The sequence below is a fragment of the Pygocentrus nattereri genome, chromosome 2 (genome assembly GCF_015220715.1).
Source record: "Pygocentrus nattereri isolate fPygNat1 chromosome 2, fPygNat1.pri, whole genome shotgun sequence".
Classification (NCBI taxonomy): domain Eukaryota; kingdom Metazoa; phylum Chordata; class Actinopteri; order Characiformes; family Serrasalmidae; genus Pygocentrus; species Pygocentrus nattereri.
In genome coordinates, this window is record NC_051212.1 from 12,700,536 (window position 1) to 12,726,171 (window position 25,636).

The 25,636-nt window shown below is 39.0% G+C and overlaps 1 protein-coding gene across 4 annotated transcripts in view; it reads right to left on the reverse strand.

Annotated features, from left to right (window-relative positions):
- The window catches only part of LOC108436853 (laminin subunit alpha-3-like), a 154,797-nt gene that overhangs the window by 16,868 nt on the left and 112,293 nt on the right, over positions 1-25,636 (reverse strand). For 3 of the 4 annotated variants that reach the window (XM_037535183.1, XM_037535185.1, XM_037535181.1), the window contains exons 53-81: positions 25,416-25,517; positions 23,657-23,775; positions 22,359-22,439; positions 21,928-22,022; positions 20,733-20,786; positions 20,484-20,635; positions 18,904-19,014; positions 18,658-18,769; positions 18,201-18,368; positions 16,855-17,051; positions 16,538-16,654; positions 16,124-16,278; positions 15,730-15,871; positions 15,162-15,261; positions 14,932-15,048; positions 14,335-14,505; positions 14,008-14,159; positions 13,613-13,816; positions 12,198-12,346; positions 11,359-11,521; positions 11,055-11,188; positions 10,670-10,811; positions 9,754-9,858; positions 7,503-7,648; positions 7,155-7,272; positions 6,792-6,932; positions 6,148-6,278; positions 5,530-5,667; positions 5,273-5,402 (exon numbers count right to left, since the gene is read on the reverse strand). In XM_037535183.1, coding sequence (XP_037391080.1) covers positions 5,273-5,402; positions 5,530-5,667; positions 6,148-6,278; positions 6,792-6,932; positions 7,155-7,272; positions 7,503-7,648; positions 9,754-9,858; positions 10,670-10,811; positions 11,055-11,188; positions 11,359-11,521; positions 12,198-12,346; positions 13,613-13,816; positions 14,008-14,159; positions 14,335-14,505; positions 14,932-15,048; positions 15,162-15,261; positions 15,730-15,871; positions 16,124-16,278; positions 16,538-16,654; positions 16,855-17,051; positions 18,201-18,368; positions 18,658-18,769; positions 18,904-19,014; positions 20,484-20,635; positions 20,733-20,786; positions 21,928-22,022; positions 22,359-22,439; positions 23,657-23,775; positions 25,416-25,517 — 3,846 coding nt within the window. Of the gene's footprint in view, positions 1-3,518; positions 3,879-5,272; positions 5,403-5,529; positions 5,668-6,147; positions 6,279-6,791; positions 6,933-7,154; positions 7,273-7,502; positions 7,649-9,753; positions 9,859-10,669; positions 10,812-11,054; positions 11,189-11,358; positions 11,522-12,197; positions 12,347-13,612; positions 13,817-14,007; positions 14,160-14,334; positions 14,506-14,931; positions 15,049-15,161; positions 15,262-15,729; positions 15,872-16,123; positions 16,279-16,537; positions 16,655-16,854; positions 17,052-18,200; positions 18,369-18,657; positions 18,770-18,903; positions 19,015-20,483; positions 20,636-20,732; positions 20,787-21,927; positions 22,023-22,358; positions 22,440-23,656; positions 23,776-25,415; positions 25,518-25,636 lie in introns of those variants that run through there. The other variant, XM_037535186.1, reaches the window with a different exon arrangement.

A 25,636-nucleotide genomic window follows, 5' to 3' on the forward strand; every position in this document is an offset into this window, starting at 1 on the left:
AAAGGGTTCAGACAGTGTAAAAGCCACACCGTGTAAAAGTTATGTGTGGGCAGGTGCAGTAATACTGAAGATTCCTGAGGTCCCTTTATGCACTGCAGCCATTAAGGTTAATAACTTGGCAAACTCACAGCTGGCTCCAGTTTTAATCTGGGTCCAAATCCCTCAGAGGTACTTCAGAATCATGGCTTCTGCCAAAAGTTCCATCATATTTTAAACACGTCCTCTAACAGCAATGATGATCCTCACATGTAGCTGTTGGAAAAACACAGCCTACATTTTTTTTCTTTTTTTGCAACGGGTACACCCTATAAATATACCTTTCAGACAGGTAGACCCTATAAATATACCTTTCAAACGGGTACACCCTATAAATATACCTTTCAGACAGGTAGACCCTATAAATATACCTTTCAAACGGGTACACCCTATAAATATACCTTTCAAACGGGTACACCCTATAAATATACCTTTCAGACAGGTAGACCCTATAAATATACCTTTCAAACGGGTACACCCTATAAATATACCTTTCAGACAGGTAGACCCTATAAATATACCTTTCAAACGGGTACACCCTATAAATATACCTTTCAGACAGGTAGACCCTATAGATATACCTTTCAGACAGGTAGACCCTATAAATATACCTTTCAAACGGGTACACCCTATAAATATACCTTTCAGACAGGTAGACCCTATAAATATACCTTTCAAACGGGTACACCCTATAAATATACCTTTCAGACAGGTAGACCCTATAAATATACCTTTCAGACAGGTAGACCCTATAGATATACCTTTCAGACAGGTAGACCCTATAAATATACCTTTCAGACAGGTAGACCCTATAAATATACCTTTCAGACAGGTAGACCCTATAAATATACCTTTCAGACAGGTAGACCCTATAAATATACCTTTCAGACAGGAACACCCTATAAATATACCTTTCAGACAGGAACACCCTATAGATATACCTTTCAGACAGGTAGACCCTATAGATATACCTTTCAGACAGGTAGACCCTATAAATATACCTTTCAGACAGGTAGACCCTATAAATATACCTTTCAGACAGGTACACCCTATAGATATACCTTTCAGACAGGTAGACCCTATAGATATACCTTTCAGACAGGTAGACCCTATAAATATACCTTTCAGACAGGTAGACCCTATAAATATACCTTTCAGACAGGTACACCCTATAGATATACCTTTCAGACAGGTAGACCCTATAGATATACCTTTCAGACAGGTAGACCCTATAAATATACCTTTCAAACGGGTACACCCTATAAATATACCTTTCAGACAGGTAGACCCTATAAATATACCTTTCAAACGGGTACACCCTATAAATATACCTTTCAGACAGGTAGACCCTATAGATATACCTTTCAGACAGGTAGACCCTATAAATATACCTTTCAAACGGGTACACCCTATAAATATACCTTTCAGACAGGTAGACCCTATAAATATACCTTTCAAACGGGTACACCCTATAAATATACCTTTCAGACAGGTAGACCCTATAAATATACCTTTCAGACAGGTAGACCCTATAGATATACCTTTCAGACAGGTAGACCCTATAAATATACCTTTCAGACAGGTAGACCCTATAAATATACCTTTCAGACAGGTAGACCCTATAAATATACCTTTCAGACAGGTACACCCTATAAATATACCTTTCAGACAGGAACACCCTATAGATATACCTTTCAGACAGGTAGACCCTATAGATATAACTTTCAGACAGGTAGACCCTATAAATATACCTTTCAGACAGGTAGACCCTATAAATATACCTTTCAGACAGGTACACCCTATAGATATACCTTTCAGACAGGTAGACCCTATAGATATACCTTTCAGACAGGTAGACCCTATAAATATACCTTTCAGACAGGTAGACCCTATAAATATACCTTTCAGACAGGTACACCCTATAGATATACCTTTCAGACAGGTAGACCCTATAAATATACCTTTCAGACAGGTAGACCCTATAAATATACCTTTCAGACAGGTACACCCTATAGATATACCTTTCAGACAGGTACACCCTATAGATATACCTTTCAGACAGGTACACCCTATAAATATACCTTTCAGACAGGTACACCCTATAGATATACCTTTCAGACAGGTAGACCCTATAAATATACCTTTCAGACAGGTACACCCTATAAATGTTTTTTACTTTGGCCTGGACAGAATCTACATTTAAACCTTGTAGAGAATATCTGGTCTCACATTAAACACACGCTGCGTCCCAATTGCACTTCATACTAATAATACCTACTGTTTGAGTATGTAGTATGTAGCACAGTCACAAGTGTCAAAGTTGAGTACACTCAAAAATCCACAATGAATACTTAGAACCAGTGGATTTTTGAGTATAGTAATGATGGACACTATTGTCCCACCGTTCAACGGGAAACAGAAAGGGAGGAGCTTCTTGTGTTCGGAAAAAATGGTGGACGGTGACGTGACAGTAGCTGCGGTGGTAGCGGCACCAGAAATAGTGTATAAATGCGAGTTCATCCCAAATTTGTAAAATATTGTGGAAAAAAAACAAATGTGTTATACTTAATGTTTTCATTTGTTAGCATTTCTTTAAGAAATTTGTTTGTGAACTCATGTTAATTTGTTAGCTAGCCTTCAGTCTAGCTTGCCATGATGTGCATTGTCATAGCAACAGTTCAACACTTCCTGTTAGTAAGAATGGTGTAGTATGTTAATATTTTGTGCACTAACCTGTCGAGCTCACACTATTAAGATGCAGTAGATACGCTATATACTCTATATATACAGTATATATTAAGTGTGTAGTACACAGTTGGGAAGCAACTACTAACTAGATCTGCTAACTAGTTCAAAGCCATCAATGCCGAGTAGAACAATATTTCTGTAAACGGCTGTTGACAAGTTAACCCACAATAATGACCTCAATATTTAAAGAAATCAAAGGGAACAGCCATATTATACTAATGAAATTCGTCTATTTGCTTAATGATTTAATGTCGACTTAAAAGCGTAATGTTTTGCCATTTTGGGCTTGGCCTATGGTGTTAAGCCAGTTCGTCTTGCATGAAAAATGCTTTAAATGTACTCCTCTGTGTGCTTTATTTTGCCACAGCTTAAACCTGTTAGCACAACTGCGACAGATGCTACAAGTCAAGCTGAACTGAAAGGCTGACAAAATAACTATGGGAGGCAGGCCTTCTGCAAAATTTTGTCAATGGTCAGTTGGTGGGGAAATTAGTGCAAATGACATTATACTAAGCATGATGTACTACACACCCTGTAACCTTAACACACACCACACCACACATTTACATCCATATACACACACACACACACACACACACACACACACACACACACACACACACACACACGCACACAGGTTCATTTGGTAAGATGTGTTGAGAGACATGGATTTTGAGATTATTAGTGTTGTTTGAATGGAAAAGTGAACAGGAACAAATGAGTATTCTGACTGATTAAGTGAGAACATGGTTAGAAAATTTATTAGTAGCCCTCTGTCCGACAGACACAGATACTGAAATTGACAGTGATACAGAAATTGAGAGACTGTGAAAATTGAAATAAAATAAATGCAGATAAATATATATTTTTTTTCTCTCAATGCTTCTGTCTTCATAAAATAAGGTTAGAAATGGCAGAAACATATGGATCTGTGGAAAACATGTTCAATAGTGAAAGTACTGATAAATGTTCATGCAGTAATCAAATTAGGCATCGCAGAGTAGTGGTCTAAGTTGAAACATTTTATGCAATTGGAGGGCAAGCAGAGCCAAACATCTCCATGTTAGTCCACTCTCTCAGGATTGTCTTCATCTCTGGAAATAAAGTACACAACATACATGTGAGCAGTGCAGCAGTTTCAGTGCAAATATGGATGGATTCCTCTGAGAATGTTTTTTTAAGTATGCCTAGAGGACAGTTTAATGAACGAAATGACATCATGAAATGATTCAACAGACTTCACTTAGTTCAGTTACTGAATATTAAATACACAGTATGTACCAGCTGTTCAGAGGTACAGGCATCATCTACACTAGGCGTGTTCATGTGTTCTTCAAATTAGACATTGGTGATGTTTTTGTGGTGTTGTGCTTGATATTTGCGGCAGAAAAAGGTTAGACAAAAAAAGTTAATAAACCTGGACTTGCACCCATCAAGTAGCATTACTGTATTTGAATCATGCTATTAAAAGTGTTTATGTTCACATTGGCAACATTAGTGCTAAATCATTTAATCAGGGATCAGGATCAGGGATTAAGTAATTTTGTCTTTTGTACACTAGTATTATGTCTAAATCTGCACTGTGTAAATGTGTGCCATGTTTGAATATGGAGTATATGTAAACCTAGATTATATCTGATCCTGTATTATGTTTCATTATATCTGAACTGAGATTATGTATAAACCTGTACCATGTCTGAATTTGGATTATGTACAAACCTGAATTATGTCTGAATCTGGATTTTGAGTAAACCCGTATTATATATCTGATCATGTATTAGGTGCAAACGCATATTATATCTGTTTCTGTATTATGTGTAAATCCGTGTTATATCTGATCCTGTATTAGGTGTAAATCCATATTATATCTGATCCTCTATTATGTGTGAATCCATTTTATGTGTAAATCCATGTATGAATCTGGATTACTTTTAAAAATGTATTATGTCTGAATATGGATTATGTGTAAACCTGGTATTATAACTTATCCTGCATTCTGTGTAAAGCTGTATCATATCTGATGCTGTATTATATGTCAGCATGTATTATGTCTAAATCTAGATTACATGTAAACCTGCATTGTGTCTGAATCTGTACAATGTGTAAACCTGTATTGTGTCAAAATCTATATAATGTGTAAACCTGTATTATGTCTGAATCTGTACAATGTGTAAACCTGTATTGTGTCAAAATCTATATAATGTGTAAACCTGTATTATGTCTGAATCTGTACAATGTGTAAACCTGTATTATGTCAGAATCTATACAATGTGTAAACCTGCATTTTGTCTGAATCTGTACAACGTGTAAACCTGTATCTTATCTGATCTTGTATTCTGTGCAAATCTCTTTTGTATCCAGTCTTGTATTATATTTGAACCTGTGAACCTGTATTATATCATTATATAATGTGTGTCTGTGTAAAGCATAGTTGCCTGTTATGTTTTAGAAACCCACGCAGAATGGATTAAAATGGCCAGATGTTTACCTGATTGAGTGTCTGATTGCGGCCGGCCAACATGTTCTCCGGCGGCCGCGCAGCACTGCACACATCCAGGAGCACGTCTCCATATGGGCTAAATGTACTCAAGTCTTCTGCTTTGAAATCAAAATCAGGCCTGCAAAAATACAAATAACAATAACAATAAGAAAGGAAACCCCAGCAGTTCAGGGCACAAGTCACTGAGCTCACAAGTCACTAATCACTGCATGCATGTAGGCAAGAAAATTCATGTGATTGGTAACCTTCTCATGTAGAGATTAGATAAGCAACCCGTGAAGGTGCCTTTGCCCAAAACGATATCATTAGATATGAAGGTGAGAGCAGGGGGTGAGACTGTGTTCTTCTCTCCATCATCATCTTCATCAACTCGAAACTCGATGCTACAACACAAGAGATAGCAAGATTAATCGGCACTCATATCAAACTGTGTCCAATGTAGAAGAAAAAAAAATGTTTTGAAACAATGGTTATTGATAAAGAACTGAAGGCATGTCATTCCACAACTGGCCTGGGCCTATGTTAATGCTTCTATATATAGGTGGTAATGCATTTCCCTCGTCATCACTTTCCACCTTCTTCACTCTTCCCACTGGAAGATCAATCAGCAGGTAATTTTTTTTATACACAAACTTTTTGGTCAATACTTTGAAATACTCATTCACAATTTGTGCAATAACCAGCGGGGGTGATATTGTTGAACTGTTGTTTTTTTTTGCTTAAGGTTGTATAAGGCCATTATGGACCTGAAAATGAATGCACTGTGCACAGTGGAAGCCTAAGTAGAGTCACTGCACCACGCCTTGTTCAGAAGCACATATTTCAGAGAAAACACCAGTACACACCGACAATCAGACACTTACTTTTGACCTGTTTTGACAACACTAAGATAATGCCATTCTCCATCTTGGTATTGTTTTTTGGATTTCCACACATTGTTTTGGAAAGTCAGCATCACATGACCATCAACCATATCCAGCTCAAGCTCATTGACCTAGACAAGCATTTAAAAAGAATGACTTTCAGTCTGATAATCACAGTAATAACAACAACAAATAATGTAATTGTTAATTTAAATGTAATCGTTAATTTAAAAAATAATATTAATATAAAAATATAATAGTAATAACTAACAAATATGAATGTTCACAGCAAGTAGTAGAACATGTAAAGAGAATGTGTGTAATCTATCCAAACCCAACCTTTGCCATTAGAATAATGTTACACAATCTACATTTTTTTTATGAAAAAGGCTATTATGAGTTTGAGAAATGTTAGAATTGAGAATAGAATCTACCAGTAAACCCATGTTTAACTAAAATCTTAAACGTGTGAATTTAAAATGTAATTTTTAAGTATGAAATTGTATCTGCCAAAATCACGAGTACCTAGATCTGCTATCAGTACCAGATTAATATGAGTCGTCCCTGATATTTAGGCATATGCATGAATATGTATTTGTGTATGAGATTGTGCATGGGTAATGAGACAGAGATTCAAAACTAACATCCTGTTTGTTCTGCAGCAGAAGGCCATTTTTCTCCGTGCTTCTGAAGCCGACGGACAGGACCATATCCTTAGACAGATCAAAGCCTGTGGGTGCGGTTTCCAAGGAACCGCCCACATTAAACTCTGCCTTCCGAGCGGTCTGCGAAAAACACCACCACAGTGAAAACCCAAAAATGCACAGGACTTCCAATTTTATTCTATAGTCTCATTTATAAAGACTTTATTTCTTAATATATTTCTTTTATGAATCTGGCCCCAATTATTTAATTCATTTTTAAATTCTTGATATTCTAATTACTGATAACAAACTTAATGCCAAGTAAATTCACACTTGATTTTTTGTAACTTTTTTTCCCCTCACCAGTAATTCTGGGTAACAGCCTCGCCCGACGCCCACTCGCTCAAGAACCTTTGGATTTGTGCCTGCAGCACTCAAGCTGTGTACACAGCCCTTCAGAGGCAGCACTGTGATGTTGTCTCTGTGAGATTCAAGCATACCAACACTAAGTTAGCAGCACAAAACTGGAAGGAGTTTTGCCAGCAAATGCAAAAGATACAATCATCATAGCCCTCTACTGCACGCAGTATGAGAGCAATAAAAAAAAAATTACCTCAAAAATGCTCTTGTGGCTGAATCTAATCAAATCCTGGAAGAGCAGGAGTCTACAAACTTTTGGACATGTAATGCAGAATAGAAAAAAATACACACCTCTCTCTTAGATCCTTAGGAATGCCTCCAATGTAGTAGCTGTCAAATTTTTTCAGAGTGTATGGAAAAACCAAAACTTCCACTGATTTCATACGGACCCTTATCTTTTTATCTGAACTCTGAAAAATGACCTTCAGCTCCCCGTTCTAAAGAAATCAAAAAACAAACAGTTTACAAACAGCAGATTTGGAGCTAAACCAAAAACAGTGACTGTACAGAACAAATCAAAAGTTTTAATTGCTTAACACAAATATTTTTTTTTTCTTTGGTGAGAGAAAAAGTGGAGCTCAGTAAGCGTCAGCTTGAGCGAACTGATGATATTAATGCAATCCTGACCTATGATATGTTTCCATCATTGAGTGCATTTACATGCATTCAATAATCCGATCATAATTGGATTTCTGCAATTGTCCGATTGTTCAAATGGTGATGTAAACACCGTACATCTCTGATCTAGAAATCGTGTTAACAAATCCGATGAACAGAGCTGGATTTTAGCTCAGTACATATGAACTCTGGTTTCTTTTGAATTTCTCAGTCTGTGCATATCCGAAAACAGACTGCCGTACCAGAAATAAGCAAGCAGTGCTGTCGCGAGACGCAGCAAAACACTTTTGGAGTGATGCTGAAACCAACTACACGCTTGACAAAATGACTTGACCTTCTAGATGATGTATGCTCATATTTTCAGGTAAAGTGGCACGGTGTTTTTAAAAGAAAGTCACGGCATCAAGTTTTAGTTTAATTTTTTTTTCCGTATGTTTACGTCACGTCTTCTTCTGCGAGTTTATTGGCCGGTTGCAAAGCAGATATCCGATTACTGACTGACTCGTGTAGGCCTGGAGTTTTCAAGACAGTATGCAGGTACCAGAGGAAACAATGTCACCATGTAAACAAATTATAAATATAAATTTATAAAGGGGTCAAGTAGTTTCTTGTTTGTGAGCTTGTTTTGGAAAAATGAACACTAATATTGTGTACAAAGATATTAATATAGAAAACTGAGCACTGCTTTATGACTTATTTGATTAATGTAATAACTGGACTGTCAGTTGACTCTGTAAGCTGATGATCTGTAAAAATCGTGTTAGACTTCTTATAGGGCAGTCGTGGGCTGGAGGTTAGGGAACTGGCCCTGTGACCGGAAGGTTGCCGGTTCAATCCCCAGCGCCGACAGTCCATGACTGAGGTGTCCTTGAGCAAGACACCTAACCCCCAATTGCTCCCCGGGCGCCGTGGATAGGGCTGCCCACCGCTCCGGGCAAGTGTGCTCACTGCCCCCTAGTGTGTGTGTGGTGTTTCACTTGCATGGATGGGATGAATGCGGAGATGGAATTTCCCCGGTTGTGGGATCAAAAACAGTATCACTTAATTAACTTAACTTAATCACTTAATACCTCTTTCATCAATATGCTGCATTCTAGCACTGAAAGACTTGTTTTTCCATTAAAACAGCAAATTAATATAGTGCAATTTTGTATGCAAAGTTGTAGTGATATCTTACATTATCCATTGTTGTCTTAAGTTTTAAGAGGAAAAATGTCACCTAATAAAGCTCATGAACCGTATGGAACACCACATTCCATGTTAAGGCCAGAGAAAATGGATGTGCTGACAAAAATGTCTGGAGTTTAATTTATAGAAAATATCAGTCACAATCACAATATCAGTCAGAAAAAAATGCTTTTAAATGCTCTTCAACAGTTTCTCCAAACTGTCCAACCCTACTGCATTATATCACTAGCTCGCTGGTAGCTAGATGAATTTCGGGTGTTGGGAGCATTATACACCAACACAGAGCACTGCTGAGCTTGAGTCTCACCCTGTTTACACCCCCTGTTAAAATACACTTTAATCTTGTTTTTTCCCCCTTCTACTACAAATGTACCATTTCAAACGTCTTTCTTTCACCAAAGAAGTGATCTATACTCTTCCCAAACTAAAGTAGACCATACAGCATCAGGGATTATAACGTCGATTTATCTGGTCTATATATTTCTTGTTGAGCAGTTTTCTGAACCATGTTATCTTGCAGTGCTGCCAAAGATGTTTTAATATGCATTACAGGAAGAACACGCGAAGCCTTCTACGAGTGACTGCTCTGGAGCTTCAGCTTTTTACACTTTTTAAAGAAGAAAAAACACTCATAAGCTAACCAACGATGCATCTAAACAAGAAAATGTACCACAGTGCATCATTAAGACAAATGTCAGCAGTACAAGAGCAGAAGAAGATAAACACAATGTCTCACCAGATCGAATCTGCCGACACTGATCTCTTCCTTCAGGATGGTGTCACCATCTCTGCCACGCATCACCATACGACCTTTCTCAATAGTAAGACAGTAAAAGGAGGCCTGCAGGAGAGTAAAATGAGGAGGACTAGTTAGTGAAATGCAGGGAAAAAAAAAAGTTAAATGAAAAGAAATGTTAACACACTGCTCAATTCAATCCTTCTTCAGAGTCCAGCCCTTACTGCCTGCCAGAAAATCCACATTTCTGGTCTATTCTAGTTAAATAAACACCTCAGCTGCTTAAACCGGAACTGGATCAGAACACATTTGTTATTTAGTGAGCAGATTGTGACCTAATATAGTTAAAATGGCATTGACTTAATATGGTTTAATATGATTTAAAGGATATACAATAATTTATGCTTAGTATAAAATTCCCAGGGGCCGTATCCTACATTTCTCTCATGGGTTTATGAATCTCTTTAACTCTTATACTCTAGAATGATGTTGTTACTGTGCCTTTAAGACTAACACTGTTGTCTGTTGTCGGAAACAAAACCTCGTATTTCCATTTTTGACATTTTTCAGTTTTTGATATAATTTGAAAATGCCTGTTTTTTTACATCGTGTGTAAATTTCCTGAACAACAGACCCAAACGAAAGGAATGAAAAAGTCCTGTAAAAACGCCTGGTTGCATAGACTTACATTAAAAGTAAAGCATGTTTTTCCTTCTCCTGTAAAGTTACCATTTTGGAGATATGATGTTTTGTTCCGACAGCAGCGATATGTAACTGTTTAGATTGATTTCTGATATCTTTCTTATTTCCGAGAACAAAGGGAATTTCTAGCTTTTCATGATATGGCTGCTTTAAAAAGGAAATACATGGAATTACATAAAAAGAACTAAATATGCTCTGTTGAATAAAAGCAGACCTCGTTTGTAAAGTACAGCAAGACAGCGCTGTCAGCTTTGGATTCCATCCACTGAGAGATCATCAGTGTTGATTGCATATTGACGAGCTCGACTTTAGCATAACCTGAGCCTTCAAAGTAGTCATTTCTGGGTATAACGTATCTGGGAAGGTCAAAAACATCGGAAAATCACGTAAGTCAATCATACATTTATAAATACAAGCTGTAAGTGAACCCAGTCGCACAAGAAAGGTCCTGCAGTTCTAAAGCACCAGTAGGCCACTTATTTGGCTAAAAACAGGGGATACTTTTCTAATCCCAAATAAATGGCTATAAACCTTTGCTATGGATGCAAAACTGTAATGTTTCATTGATTATTCGAACATAAAGAGCATTGTGGCCTTACCTTTTACATGGCTCTCGATCGCTGATGTTCTGAGGTGTCAGTGACTTAAAGTTGTACAGACTGATGAATTTCTCATTCAAGGTAGAAAACTCGATGCAGCCCCGATATTTGGGATAATTAAGAGAAGGTGGAAGCTAAAAATATGGGGAAATAAGTGAAAACAATGTCTTGTCATTTGTCCCAATTTCAAGCAGGCAACATATTTTATAATTAATCCAAATTAAGCCCAGGACTATATTGAAATGTTGACCTAGACAAGGTTTAGTCCATGACTCAGTAACTGGCCCACAGAGTAAAGACTTACAGTGAAGTTATCGGGATAGCCACCAACATAAAAGACCACTTCGTTGGGATCGAGGTTCAGCAGGTTTAGAAGGGGCTCTCCTCGGCGGGTATAAATTAGTGGATTGGGAGGATTAGTCGATGTGAACACTTTTGTGAGCTTGATCTGAACATCTTCGTAAATTCTAAAGTAGGTACAGTAATATGAAAAGAATATTAATTAACTTTGTATTTCCAGATTGTGTTCAAATTCACTGTTATACATATACATACATACACATATATATATATATACACATACACACACAAAAAAAGTCTGATTATTCATCATCATCATGTTTTTTTTATCTACGTCTTCTTCATCAGTAGAAAGTATTGTCTTAGTTGATCGCCGGGGTGACAAAGGTTGCCGTTTGAGGTGTGAGACATGCTTTGCAGAAGAGTTTGTGTATTTCAGACCCTTTTCAGCCTCAGACACTCTGCCCGCAGTAGTAATGTGACTGTCCTATGCAAACTGCATGCTAGTAGAATAACCACAGCTGCGCGGCTGTGTACTGGCGTACTGGTACTATCTGTCCAATGGGAAACGACTGTTTCTCGAGCTAAATTCTAGTAGAAAGCAGTAGAATCTCCATAGATAAGCCTTTCAGGGTGAGATATAAGACTAGTCTTTAACACAGAAAATAGTGAATTTATTATGAAACCATATGCACATATTGACCTGATGTAGCTCACATTTTAGAAAATACACTTAGTAAAGGCCCTGCCTATCAATATGGTTTTCCAAGAAGTCCAATTGGTGCTATTAGCTGTGCCATTATGAAAAAAATAGATTTTTGCTGCAAAGCTGTGCAGCCCAACCTGTGCATATCCACTCTGTCGAAGTAGAACGGCTCCTTGCCCGACAACGTGATGGAATCTGTCTCCAGCTCATAAGACCTTCCATTCAGCTTGTAAATGACATAGAGCACGTTGTTTCTCAGGGCCATGCCAAGGTAGTCCTTTGATGACTGCAGACAATGCAGTAATATATCATTAAAAAAAACTGACCAAGTTATTAGATTCTGCAGTTTGGTATGTCACTAAAAGGAGTGATGCATGCTTACAGAAAACTGTTTCTTCATCACATTTAGATGAAAAGGCAGCGTTTTCTATAAACATGAACTTCTCCCGTTAGTGATACACAGGACTGCAGTGTATCACGTTCTCAGAGCATGATTAGAACACAATTTACGTTGGATCATAACTACATACACACGTAATGTAACAATGGCTACATTCATGTTACAGAATTGAAGTGATGTAAACACAAAAATTTGACATTTTCAGATCACACTGGTTTCGTATTTGGTGAGACTTTGAATTTTACATTAAACTAAATACGGACTAAATGCATCTCTATTAACTAAACTTAATTTTTAAACCTTAACTTTAAACCCCACTTTAAAACTAACCCTAAACCTGACTTTAACTCTCACACTGTTGATAAACTACATGTAACCAGATTGTTTAACATCTGTATGTAATCTCAAACTGAGCTCAAAGGCTCTCAAAGGCTCAGGTTCACATTGCCAGGGTGAAGCGTCACACATCCTATTTTTTCCCTAATGTGAATCAGATCTGATGTTTTCAGGGCTGTGTGGACACACAAATGTGATCTGAGACACTTTCACATGTGGTCCTAGATCAGATACGTATCCGATTCGTGGCCATGCAACATTAAGGTGACGCTCAGATCGGAATTCAAGTGCTTTTTTCCCCACTGAGCCTGTGCCGTCATACCATGGCAGCAGCGCTGAACAGAAGTTAAAGTCTGTAAATGGAGGAAAAGAAGCTCATCTCACACTTTTCCCCTTCGTCTCGCTCTAATAATGAAGCTGAGAGCTGATCAGAGTTAATTATCTTCAGTGAAGCTCCTTCTGACTGTTAGTTTATCCACGCAATTCATTCATGTGACGTTACCGAGCAGGATGTGTGCATGCGGGTCATTTCAGGATGCTGGTTCGGTCACACTAAAATCACACTTTACTCTGCTCACACTGTAGTCATCATTCAGTGTCAGCAGCAGCTTTAAATTATAATAGCTTATAATAATAATGCCAGTGGTATGTTTGCACCAATGACCGATATAGGTCACTAATAAGCACAGCCTATAATGTGGACATACCCAATTCACGTTATAGCCAGTTCGTGTTTCATAACTATCAACTGAGTGTAGCATATGTGCAAAGTATGCAAAGGCAAAATTATTATCAGAAAAATCACAAAACACTCACATCTTTGTTTCCAAGGTAGAGCACAAACAAATTGCCATTATCTGTGTTGGTCTGGCGACGTCTGCGTCGTCCGTCTCCTCGGGCGTTGTAATTGGGCCGCTGAAGGAGGAGGCTAAGAGCTGCATATGCTCGTAGGTCATCGAGGTCCTTCGGGGGACGCAGCTCCACGTAACCATCCCCAATGAACTTCATGGGCACAGCAATCTGCCATAAAAGTCCAACATGGATTTAGAGCGAGAGTTGGGCAAAGACAGCAAAAAAAGCACAGCAACTGTTTCCACGTCTGCATGCACCACACCGTTATACAAATATGAAATCAACAAAAAATAAAGAATTAGAAAAAAGGCATGTGAAGCGCATCCACTGTGCTGCTTGGCTTTGTGAAATTGTCTTACTCTGTTGGCGGCGGCTCGAGCTTGATCAATCAGGTCCTTAATGCGGTTGATGTTGTTGGATATGTTGTTGTTGGGGTCAATCTGAGAACTCAGTCTCTCCACCTGAGCAATTTTATCCAGCAAGGAAGGGATGGAGCTGCTCAGGTTTTTCACTGTGTGTGTGGGGGGTGTAAGGCAGATTTGGTGAGGGGTCAGAGCTACTGACCAAACATCATTACTTATAGATTTGTTATAACATACTATAGCTAAATACCAATAGATTTTGCAAAAGCAGAACCAATATTTCGCACAGGTGCAAATAAATGTTGCAAAAACTGGTTCACTCACCTGTCATATCGACGTCATTGAGCATACGGTCGATGTTTGAGCCGGATGGGGTGGCATTAATCTTAGCTACCTCTTTGTTGATGGCCTTCAGCTGGTCCAGGGTGTCAGTAGCTGAGGTATTAGCTGCTTCTGCTGTTTTCTTTGCTGCATCAATCATTTTGCCAATGTCATCTGCATAGAGAGAGAGTACAAAGGATTAAAAGTGATGCTTGGATTGAAATCTTACAAAAATGTCTAGATCCCTAATAAACTAATCCAAACCTCTAAGAGTATGTGGAACAAACACTTCACATGCGCACCACATGTTCAACATTAATCTAAGACTGCTTGTCTGACTAAACTATGATCACAAAGACACTGTTTGATTGCCATAGTCTTTTATTCTGCAGCACTTTCTGCCATATGACACATCTGGCCACAGCTGTAAGACTCCAAAAATGAACGGTTCAAAGTATGGTCAAGTAGATTTAATGACCTGTTTATTTTTATCTACACTTTAGTGGCTCATTTGCAGACAATATGGCCTAGTTTTCCAGAAAGAGCCTAAATTTGGAAATCCTTTAGGCTGAATTGAGTACTATGAGCTGTTTTGCTTACCTCTCTGAACACCCTTCAAATCAGTGTTTATAGCAGCCAGCTCCTTCTCCAATGCATTCTTCTTTTTTTCCGCATCATCCAATCGCTGCTGTTGGTTAGTCAGGTCATCTGTGGCCTCTGATAAACAATCATCATATCCACATCAAACAGAGGACTAAGACATGATGTTTATTATGTACATAAAAGCATATGGAAACTAAATCTAAGCAGGTAACTGAAGTTCTGCCCACGTTTTAGGTCTTTTGCAGCATTCGTGGCGTCTTTGAGGAGCCTGTTTCCTTCGTCTTTCAGATCTTTTGCTCTGTTGGTTACATCTCCCTGAACAACATCCTGCACATACAAAACAACACAAGAACAGGAACATCGTTTAAAAAATCCTTTCCTGATATCATCAAATCTCCTGAAAAATAACCTAATATGTTCTGAATAGACTTTTGTACAGTCCTGTACATTAATTCTTTCAGAGAAATCCTGTCAGAGTCAGACAAATAAAGACTGGTTGGATTCCTTAATGAACCACGCAGACAGAGTTGTGTGTCACCAGCCACTACTATTTGTGGGATTTCTTGTGGGATGGCTATTCAACCCTCTAAGGTCCCCCACATCATACAGCCTATGAATTATATAATATAGCAAAAAGAGAATATTTCTTGACTTATAAGGGTTGAAACGACTGTGGTCTAAACACATTCTAAATCTTTTCATGTCTCCACTATAAAGAAAAACATATTTTGCCCAACTTGATTAAAAACACTGGCCCTGATATACTGTGATGCTTTTTCAGCATTGCGCTCTTACATTCAGAGCTTTGTCAGCTGCGTCCTTGGCCCTCTTGGCTGCCTCTTCTGCAGCCTTGATTGCATCTGTGATGTTCTTGTAGGCGTCAATGGCAGCGAGGGCGTCTTGCACATCAGTGCGTCCACTCGAGTTCCTCACTGCCCTGTGGGAAGAAGAATATTTCAGGTTGGCCTGTATTATAGGCCAGCATGCATGTAAACATGTGCCTTTAGATTCCTAAGCATTTCCTAGAAAGAGTACAAATATCAACTGCATCATCTTCTAAAGCCAAAGATGAACACAGAACCTAAACAAAACAGTAGGGAAAGGACCTGCAGTGCAGATGCAAAAATATAAGCTATGAATATATGCGGTTCTAGTGGCTACCAGTGTGTGACTGAATGGAACGTCTTACTCCTGGAGATCATTGGCCAGTCTGCTCAGGGTAGCGGCGTGATCTTCTGCTTCTTTCACTAGGCCCTCCTTAGCGGCTGCCTGCGAGATGCTGTTTACTTTGTTGATAAGATCCTTCTTTGCACCATCCAGCTGTGCTGCCAGCTGTTCATACTCCTGTCAGAGCAGAGAAATGAGAATTTACAATTTTATTCAATTACACTTTTCCACCAGAGGGGTCTCTAAATCCCCAAAACTTACAGAGTGCAGCTCTACGACCACAGTTAGTACTGCCCAACAGAAATGTTCATTATCTCTTTTCCTCTTGGACAGGTCTGACCTTGGATTTGTTATCTGGCTAACTAAAAAGCTTTGTGAAATATGTGCATGTCTTCTTTATAAAAACAAAGGTTAATCGGTTTCCACGAGATTTTACCTTTTTGCTGTCACTCAACATTTTCAGCAGGTTTTCTGTGTCATTAAGTTGCCGCTTTGCTAAGACAATGTCAGCAAAAACACGGTCTCTTTCTTTCTCCAACTTCTTAATTTTTTCCTGAAGGTGGAAACACAAACAAACAAACAAACGACATTAATGAGATTTAATCACTTTAAACTGAACTATAATTTTGGTTATATTTTTCATTCAGCAGTAAAAAAAAATGCTGTAAACCATTTTTAATTTGGAGCTACACATTTTCAAAATATTTTGCTCTCTTTCTGGACTAAAGCAGAGAAGATGTTCTGTATTCTTACCAGCAGATCATTCAGGGTCTTATTGTTTAGGCTGTTCTGGTCATTGGCTTGCATCACTGTGTCACTGGCCTGTTTGAGAGCCTCCTCAAGCTCCTTCAGTTTGGCTTCATAGTCACTCAGGAGTCCCTTGATCCGCTTGGCAGCCTCCTGGTTCTGGTCGTACTGTTTAGTGCAGTTGTTCTTAACATACTCTAGAACTGTTTCGCAAACACACACAAACACACATTCTCAGTACAAAATACTGATGACTTTGTTTTCCATCATGTTTTTTCGCAATGAAAATACAAAAAGGTATAAGCCTACCAAGAACTACAAAAACTGTCCGAGATAAACTATTCCCAAATGGAGCTAGTTTTATTATATTGGTGTATTATATTGGTAATTAATTAAGCAATATAACACTCAAGGTCGTGCGTCATTGTGAAATAACATCGTGACTGTGATTTGGTCACAGTAGGTCACTGTAGATCACAGCCATGATGTTATTTTCGATAACACACAACCTCGAGTGTGCTATTGTTTTTATACAACAGTTAATTAAATAAAGCAAGAAATTAATAAACTGGGCCGTGGACGCTGCATTTAATGTTTTACTGTTAATAGTTCCTTCTGCCAAAGTATAGTTCCTTAACAAGCAGCTTGTTTCTATGGCAGAGTAATGAGCTCCACTCACTCACTGCACAGTATACTGTAAGCCTCACCTTTTGAAGTACGGACTGAGCAATAAAACTGCCGCAATAACAAGTTTAGCTCAGTTTTGTCATTTTTTGCTAGATCAGTAATGTTGTTTTGTTCCAGCCAGTATGTAAAGACTTACAGCCCATTTTGTTTGGCTAAGGATATTCAGTTCTTTTCTGGCTGATTCCAGGTTGTTCAGGTTGTTCTTCCATCACAGCTGCCAACTGAAAAACTGCTCAGTAGTAATGACAGTGTGAGAATGTAGTGTAGTCTCATCTTCAGAGTCGGACCAAATTGGCTGTCGGTCAAATGTGATCTTAAAAGTATCCATTTTCTGTTTGTGGCAAAGTAAGAAGTAAAAATGTTCAAATGTTCAATCTCCTCCAGCTGTCAAAGTTGTTGCTTAGCAACGGCATCTCAGCAGAGTCGTAAAGTATTTGTGAAAATCCTGTGATGTTACGGCGAAATATCAGCACAGTCTGAATGCTTCTCAACCAATCAGCTTGCATGGCTGGAACTAACTGTTGTATAATGTTGATTACATTGTAAATGCAATGTGTCTTCCAATATATGAAGACACATCAGTGAAAAACAAGCAGTGATTGGTTAGTGCGATTCATCTGTCTGTATGTGGCAGGTTAGTAAGGTGATTCTGAGGTCAAGCCTACGTTTCTGTGCTTCATCCAGCTCTTTCACAGCTGCGTCTTTCTGGGGTTTAAGGCTCCGCTCCTGCATCTCCTTCACCATGCGCTCAGCTTCTGCCATGAGTGTGGCCACATCGCCGGAGGGCACGGTCCCATTTCCCCGCTCTGCATCCTTCAGCTGCTGCAGGAGCTCTGACAAAGACATCATTAATACCATGATAGTTTTATACAGTGAATGTCGGTACACTGAAAAGTGAACACCAGTACAGGAAACTTATATACCTAACATTTACATACTGTCCAACACTGCGTATGAGGGATATAGTAGCTGAGAATTAACAGTAATTTCCCTGCTTCTTTTTAATATGACCTAATTTACATGTGAATATGAAAAGAAATTACATATCCAGTGACCATAGTTTGAACAAAACAAGGCTCAGGGAAGTTTGTTTTAAAAAACATCCATAAAGCACATGCTTACCTAGGATTTTCCTGAGCAGGTCCAGGGTCTGACTTTCGAGATCTTTGGCTCTTTGGTGTGTCTTTTCTATATTAGCAGCAGCAGTCTGGGCATCATTTGACCTTTTCTGAGCCTGGACACATTCACATACGAACAAACACACACACACTTAGTTTTAATGACCTCAGCATTTCACTGGAGCTTTTTCAGAGCTTCAATGCGCTATGTTTGGAAAAAGTGGCATGTGGGGTCAAGCCTATATAGTACCTTGAATAACAGCAGTTTGATATCTTCGCTCACACTGAGTGCGTCCTTCTCCAGTTCAGCCACTTTAGGACTCAGCCTGTCCACTGCAGCACTGTAATCAGTCACCACATTCTGAGAAAAAAAAGCATGTAGTTCAGTTGCACAATGTAGATGGAGTTTTTTTGTTGTTTCTAGTGAATGTTCCAGGCAAAGGAATAGTCCAGCATTTCACCATATCTTTAGCACATGGTCACATGTTTCTCTGCACTAGGTAAACTCCTTAACACACAGCATACTGAAAGCAGAAGCCAATGGGCAGGTGATGTAGCAGCCTCCCATTAGCCTCTGTTATAAGTGTGTTTTCTGGTTTCTGTTCCTTTCTCCATACAGAGGCACGTGTCAGCATTACTGTCTGTGACTGACTGTGTGCTACCAATGTGGTACAAAGAGATCAGGGACTGTATTACAGAAACGTCCCATTCCTTCTTGTCTTAACTTAAGATCTGACGGGTCAAGACAGGTCAAGAATTCATGTTACAGAAGCAAATCTTATCTTTATTTAGGAATCTTGTTTTACATCGTCTCATCTCAAGTTAGGAAGTCGACAATCAACTGTCATGAAACTGACCATAAGCTCACAGACGAAATGTAAACACGGAATCAAAATGATCAAGCTAGTTAGCCAGACAGTTAACGGCAGCTTCCGCTACTGAGGTAAAAAGGCTAAACAAACTGAAGTGTGATAAACGGAGGATTTGGATATTATTTGAATATTGAATATTGAATATTACGACAGCACTTTGTGCTGTTTATCAGAGTCACGGCTTCAGTTTTCTGTGCCAAACGCTTTAGCTGAGCTCACTAACATTATCCCCCCTAATAAACAGACACACGTTCAGCTCTGCTCCTCATTATTCACCACCATCACGGTTATATTTTATCTGACCAGTTTTAATCAACATTACCACTCAAAGGTAATGAGAGGGGAGGGTGGAGACTGTGACTGCAGAGCTGGGCTTTTTCAAAACGCTGTTAGAAAAAAACCTCAGAAGTCAAAGTACTGTCTTATATATAGTTATATAAGGCCAGTTAGAGTGAACTGTGCTGCCTCTCACTGCATAAAACAACAGAAACAGACCATTTGAACAGAAGTTAAGATGCTCTGGAGTTTACCTTAAAATTAGGTCCGAATTTAGCAGATTTGATCTAGTTTGGATGTTTCTGTAAAACTGTTTTTTTTGTTATCAGGAGTTAGAATAAGATTATGAACTTAAGAGCTGTTCTGTTGTTCTGCAAAAGCTTCTGTCCTAAATTCAGTCCTAACTAAAGTTATCATGGTGACTGAGCAGCTGAGATAAGTTTTCAGACTTAAGAAGTTCTGTAATAGGGCCCCAGCTTGCTTTTATTCACCAAAATGGGCTCAAAAAGCAGCATTAGGTCGTTGTTTCATCAAGTCTGGGATTGCCTGAGAAAGGTGCCTCAAAAAGACATGCCACGAAACACTCCGCTGTCAGCCATCTCAAGTATTTGACACCACTGAACACATCAAAACAGCACAGTAGAGAGGGTAATCGTGAGGGTTAGTGGGTGTGACAGAATACCTTAGTGTCAGCAATGGCTGCCTCCAGCTTCTTCAGACGATCATAAGCAGAGGAGCTGGAATTTAACGAATCTAGCTGAGCCTTAATCTGACTCAGCTCGTCCTCGAGACGATCCAGATCGTTCAGTAAGGTCTGGGCACAGTTATCACACTCTGGGGGGAGGCAGGGACAACGATCATTGTTGATAGTTCACTGATTGTGCTGAATTCCTTTTTTTAACCTCAAAAACTACAGAGCCAAAACATCTACCTTGACACTGCTCATCAGTGTTGGTGTCTTTAGGGTCCTGTCCATTATTACAAGCTGCAAAAGGAGAATTACATTTAGCAAAACATAGAAAAACTCAATACTATTAAACAAACCACTTATATCCATCATACAACAACAGTGATGACATCTTGAAACACAATGGTGTTGTATGCACTTAATTATGATGGCACTTTAAGGGTTCTTTTGTAAAGAAAATGGTTCTATAGAGAACCATGAACACTCAATGAACCCTTTGCATTCTTAACGGGTTCTTTGCATTGTTAAATCCTTCAGATGGTTCTATATAGAACATTTCTGAAAAGGGTTCCATGCAGTACCAAAAAGGGTTCTTCTATTGTTACAGGCTTGACATCGTAACAAGAGCAGAACCCTTTTGGTGCTATACAGAACCCTTTTCAAAAATAAAACAAAATATAAAACACACCATCAACCCTTTCACGATGCAAAGAATCCTTTATTCATGCAAAGGGCTCTTTGAGTGTTCATGGTTCCATGTAGAACCATTCTATTTATTAAAGAACCCCTGAAGAACCATCTTTGTATGAGACATCTTTTAGATGTTGTGGTTTAGATCTTTCTGTGGACTCTGAACATATTATAAAAAGACACTGATAGCAATTTTAAGGAGCCAAATAATGTATTAATAATGATATTGGTCAAAGTAATTTAATAGGGTCAAAAATTAAACAAGGTCCATTAGTTTTAGTTACACGGTGCTTTCTTCACTGATAGTTATCAACTGTGAAGTGCAAGTTTCTCAAAGTAGAAACAAAAAATCTTAAACTATATAAATACATCCAGCCATTAATAAATAATCTTAGAACTTTCCCGGAAAAAGTTACCTCTAAAACAGGAAAAGACCAGGAACTGTCGCAATGAATAACTATCCAATCATATTGTCCCTTCCATTCAACCAATGCACCTCGCGAATTTACTGTCGTCACACAAACACGAATGTCTGGCTGTTGTTCTAAACAGAAGCTAGGTCCTGAATGCATTTTGTCATATAATCTTTAAAGGAACATTATCTGAGCTTTATTAATGACATTACTGGCAATGCTTTGGAAATCCCTGGAACCTTCATATCAGTCAAACTATATAGGTCTGATCCTTGTAACAAACCACTGGCAGTCATATAAAGATAAAAAATCTAAAATACTAAAAGGATGTTTACCTCCAGTCTTTGGCGAACATGAGTTCCCATTGCAGTTGCATGGGCGACATCTGTCCTCTAAAAACTCAGGGTCATCATAGTAACCAGAGGCACACCTGAGGGGGAGGAGAACTCATTCCAGTCAATCATGTCATTCCGTTGAATCATAAATGGCACGCTACCTACTGCTAGGACACTGCTTCTCAATCCCAGGTCCTGAAGTCCTTCTGCCCTGAACATTACAACATTTTCCCTGCTCTAATTTAATGCTTCAGTTTATTAGCTGTTTAACTAAGCTGAAGTAGATGTGTTAAAGCAGGGATAGCAGCAAATATGGTTCATCTCTAAGACTGAACACATACACTGACGTTTAAGGCATTCATTCACACATAATGCACTTAATGATGTGTGGGGTCATGCCAGGGTCATTGTGACACTACAGTGAAACTCACCTCTCGCATCTTTCTCCAGTGTAGCCTGTTTTACACAGACACTGAACTCTTCCAGCCACTTCACTGCAACCCACAGCGAAACTGAAACATAAAACATCAACCATACGTTAATCAGTCAGTGGAGAGCATACTATGAAAATCTGGACCTTAAAGTGAAAGTAAAGCTGAAAAATCAGATTCAGACAATTTTCCTTTGTCCCAGTTGATCAGCTGCAGTTTTTTTGGTGTTCTTTGGGTCCTTAGCCACAAACCCCACCTTTTTACAGGGACATCAATTTTTCAACATTTTCAACAACAACATTTTGACAATGGATAAACTGGACAAGACAGGACAGACAAAGAAGAACATTCAACAAAAGTAATATCCCCCTTCCCTTTTTCCATGCTGTAATTATAACGTAGGTAGTTCTATGTATGGGTTTTACCCTTTTTCTGGAGTTTGGAAAGATACATCAGCTCTCAATATACTGTAAGAATGTGAGCAGATTTCCTTGAATGGTCTTTCCAAGTTGCAGACATCCATGAGAAAGTTAAGCCAATGCTTTACTGAAATTCTGGTTCTGTTAGTCCAATTGACCAGTTGCAATTGACCAGCCAAGGCACGTCTGGTAGCTTAAGTTCACGTCTTTATCATTTTATCTTTTTAGCGTTTTATGCTGGAGCTAATCGGGCCTAACCAATTCGTACTGTGTAAACTGCACGCCTAAACATACCTGCCTTTAAACACCCTCAAATAGACTTACTGAGATTTCTGACACTGTATGACTTATCTATGAAAATCTAAGACAAATCTAAGGCAGGTGTGTTTGGCTGATTGACCACACCTGGTAAAGGGGAAAATTGTGTAAACTTATTTATTTTGATACATTGTTTCTCTAAACGGCTGTCGACCATAACCTGCTGCTAGAACACAGGCCGTATGGATAATATATTTACATTTACAGCATTTGGCTGACGCTCTTATCCAGAGCGACTTACAATTTGATCATTTTTACACAGAAAGGCGAAGGCGGTGTTAGGAGTCTTGCCCAAGGACTCTTATTGGTGTAGTGTAGGGTGTCTACCCAGGTGGGGGTTGAACCCCAGTCTACAGAGTAGAAGGCAGAGGTGTTACCCACTACACTAACCAACCACTTTAATATATATTAACAACCACTAATATATATTTCATGCAGTGAGCTAAAAGTGATATAGAGAATATATGTCTGATGTTACTTAGCAACAATGCTTAAAGTAACTCTTAAGTACTAAATGGTGTTTGATTGCATCAGCCCCACTCACTGACAGCACTGACTCACTTGTTGCTCTCCAGCTGAAGTGGACAAGGACAAATCTTACAGGTCCTCAGAGCGGCGCTGCCGTAGTAACCGTCCTTACACCGTTCGCAGTGGTCTCCAGCAGTGTTGTCTTGGCAGTTCTGTTGGAACAGAGGCAACGTGTCTTTAAAAGACCCTCTCCTTCACATCAGTCAACACTAATGAGATTCAGCTGGTAACCCGAGGTTAAAGATCCACCCAGCAGTTCAGGAACCTGACGGATGGACTGGAGCTATTCCAAAACTCTTATACTTCAGTACAGCCAGTAAGCAGTAATACCATAGAAAAACATGACCACAGACCAGGATGGGTTTTTTTTTTTTAACAGTAGCTTTACTTTTTATTTTTTACAAGAAAAAGATTAAACCATTTATTTTTGGTTACTGAAGTTAAGGTTAGGAAATGTACATACAGGTACTTATGTACAGTACAAATGGGAAATATTACACTTATATGTATAAAGAAATGTAAGTATAGATATTAGCATATGTATTATACATATAGCAGTATAATTCATATAGACACCACCATATCACTGCTGTCAGAACAAAACCTCATATCTTTATATTTGTAGTTTTTAAGATTTTCTTTTCCCCACAACCCTGAGGGAGAAAATGGATGGATGGATGGATGGATGCAAGTTTTTCTTTTTTCCCCCAAATTTTCTCCCCAATTTAGTCGTATCCAATTCCACCCACTAGTTAGGACTCCCCCGTCACACTATATCACCAGGTCTACGAGGGCGAGCGCTAGCAAAGGCTTACTTTGAGACCTGGGAAACGCTACCCCCTCTTTTTGAACTGACGCAATGTCACTGGACAGCCGAACGCGCTCGGAGGAAAGCGCCAACCGCCAGTTCTGTTACATCAGCTAACAGACGCCTGCGCTGACTAGCATTGCGCTGAGTGATGCGATGACAGGCGGGGCCACCCTACCCACTCAGGAAGAGGCCGACTGCGCTCTCTTGGATTCCTGGATACGGACGGCTGTAGAATCACCAGGGATCAAACTTTTATGATGAATGAACCAAAATAAATGGCCCAAAATTACTCAGAAAACGGTGATATGAGATTTTGTTCCAACAGCAGTGATTTGATACATATGGTACTATAGAACATATGAGTATGACATTATTATTAGACACACATTGGGGAAAAAACAAAACAAAAAAAAACAAAAAACAAAAAGCAAATCTAAGTGTGCTTGTCAACATCTGCCCTCTCCTTTATCAGTTTGTACACTGCCCTGTGTTTGTGTATGTGTGCATCACCCTTGAACCAAGATCTAGACCTTAGCTGTTCTTACATAACAGGACATGATCTAATCTTGCCCAGACTGACAGTGAAATCCTTTGAGTGCATAGCAGAGTCACGAACACAACTACCTACAGGGTGCTGTGGGTTCGGAACAGGACTGCATGTAACCGTCTGCACGAAATGATGACAGTGATCTGTATGAACTGACAGCTTCAGCTTCTTAGACAAACCTGTACCCATAATTTGTGGACATTACAGAAGAAAAATAACCGGCTTCTTACGTTACTCACTTGGTGTTACTGAAATGGTGGGGTTATCACAAAGCTGCTTTGACCCTGGCAGCTTCTCAGACGCACACAGGCCAAAACTGGCTAGACGCCGATAAAAGTATTGTGGCATAATAATCTACTGGTGAGCAAATTATTGCATTGTGTGTGTGTGTGTGTGTGTGTGTGTGTGTGTGTGTGTGTGTGTGTAGTTCTTACCCGACATTTCCCTGTACTCTCCTCGCATTCATCTGAAAGGCCATTACAAGCACAGGGCACACAGCGGCTGCTCCGGTCTCTATAGAAACCCCGAGCACATCTCTGTGTGTGAGAGACAGACAAAGAAAGGTTGTTTTATCAAAGCGGTACTCCAAATGACCATTTCTGGAACAAAGTGGTTGTGAGAAAATATATTAAAAATCAAATACTAGTTCTCTTTA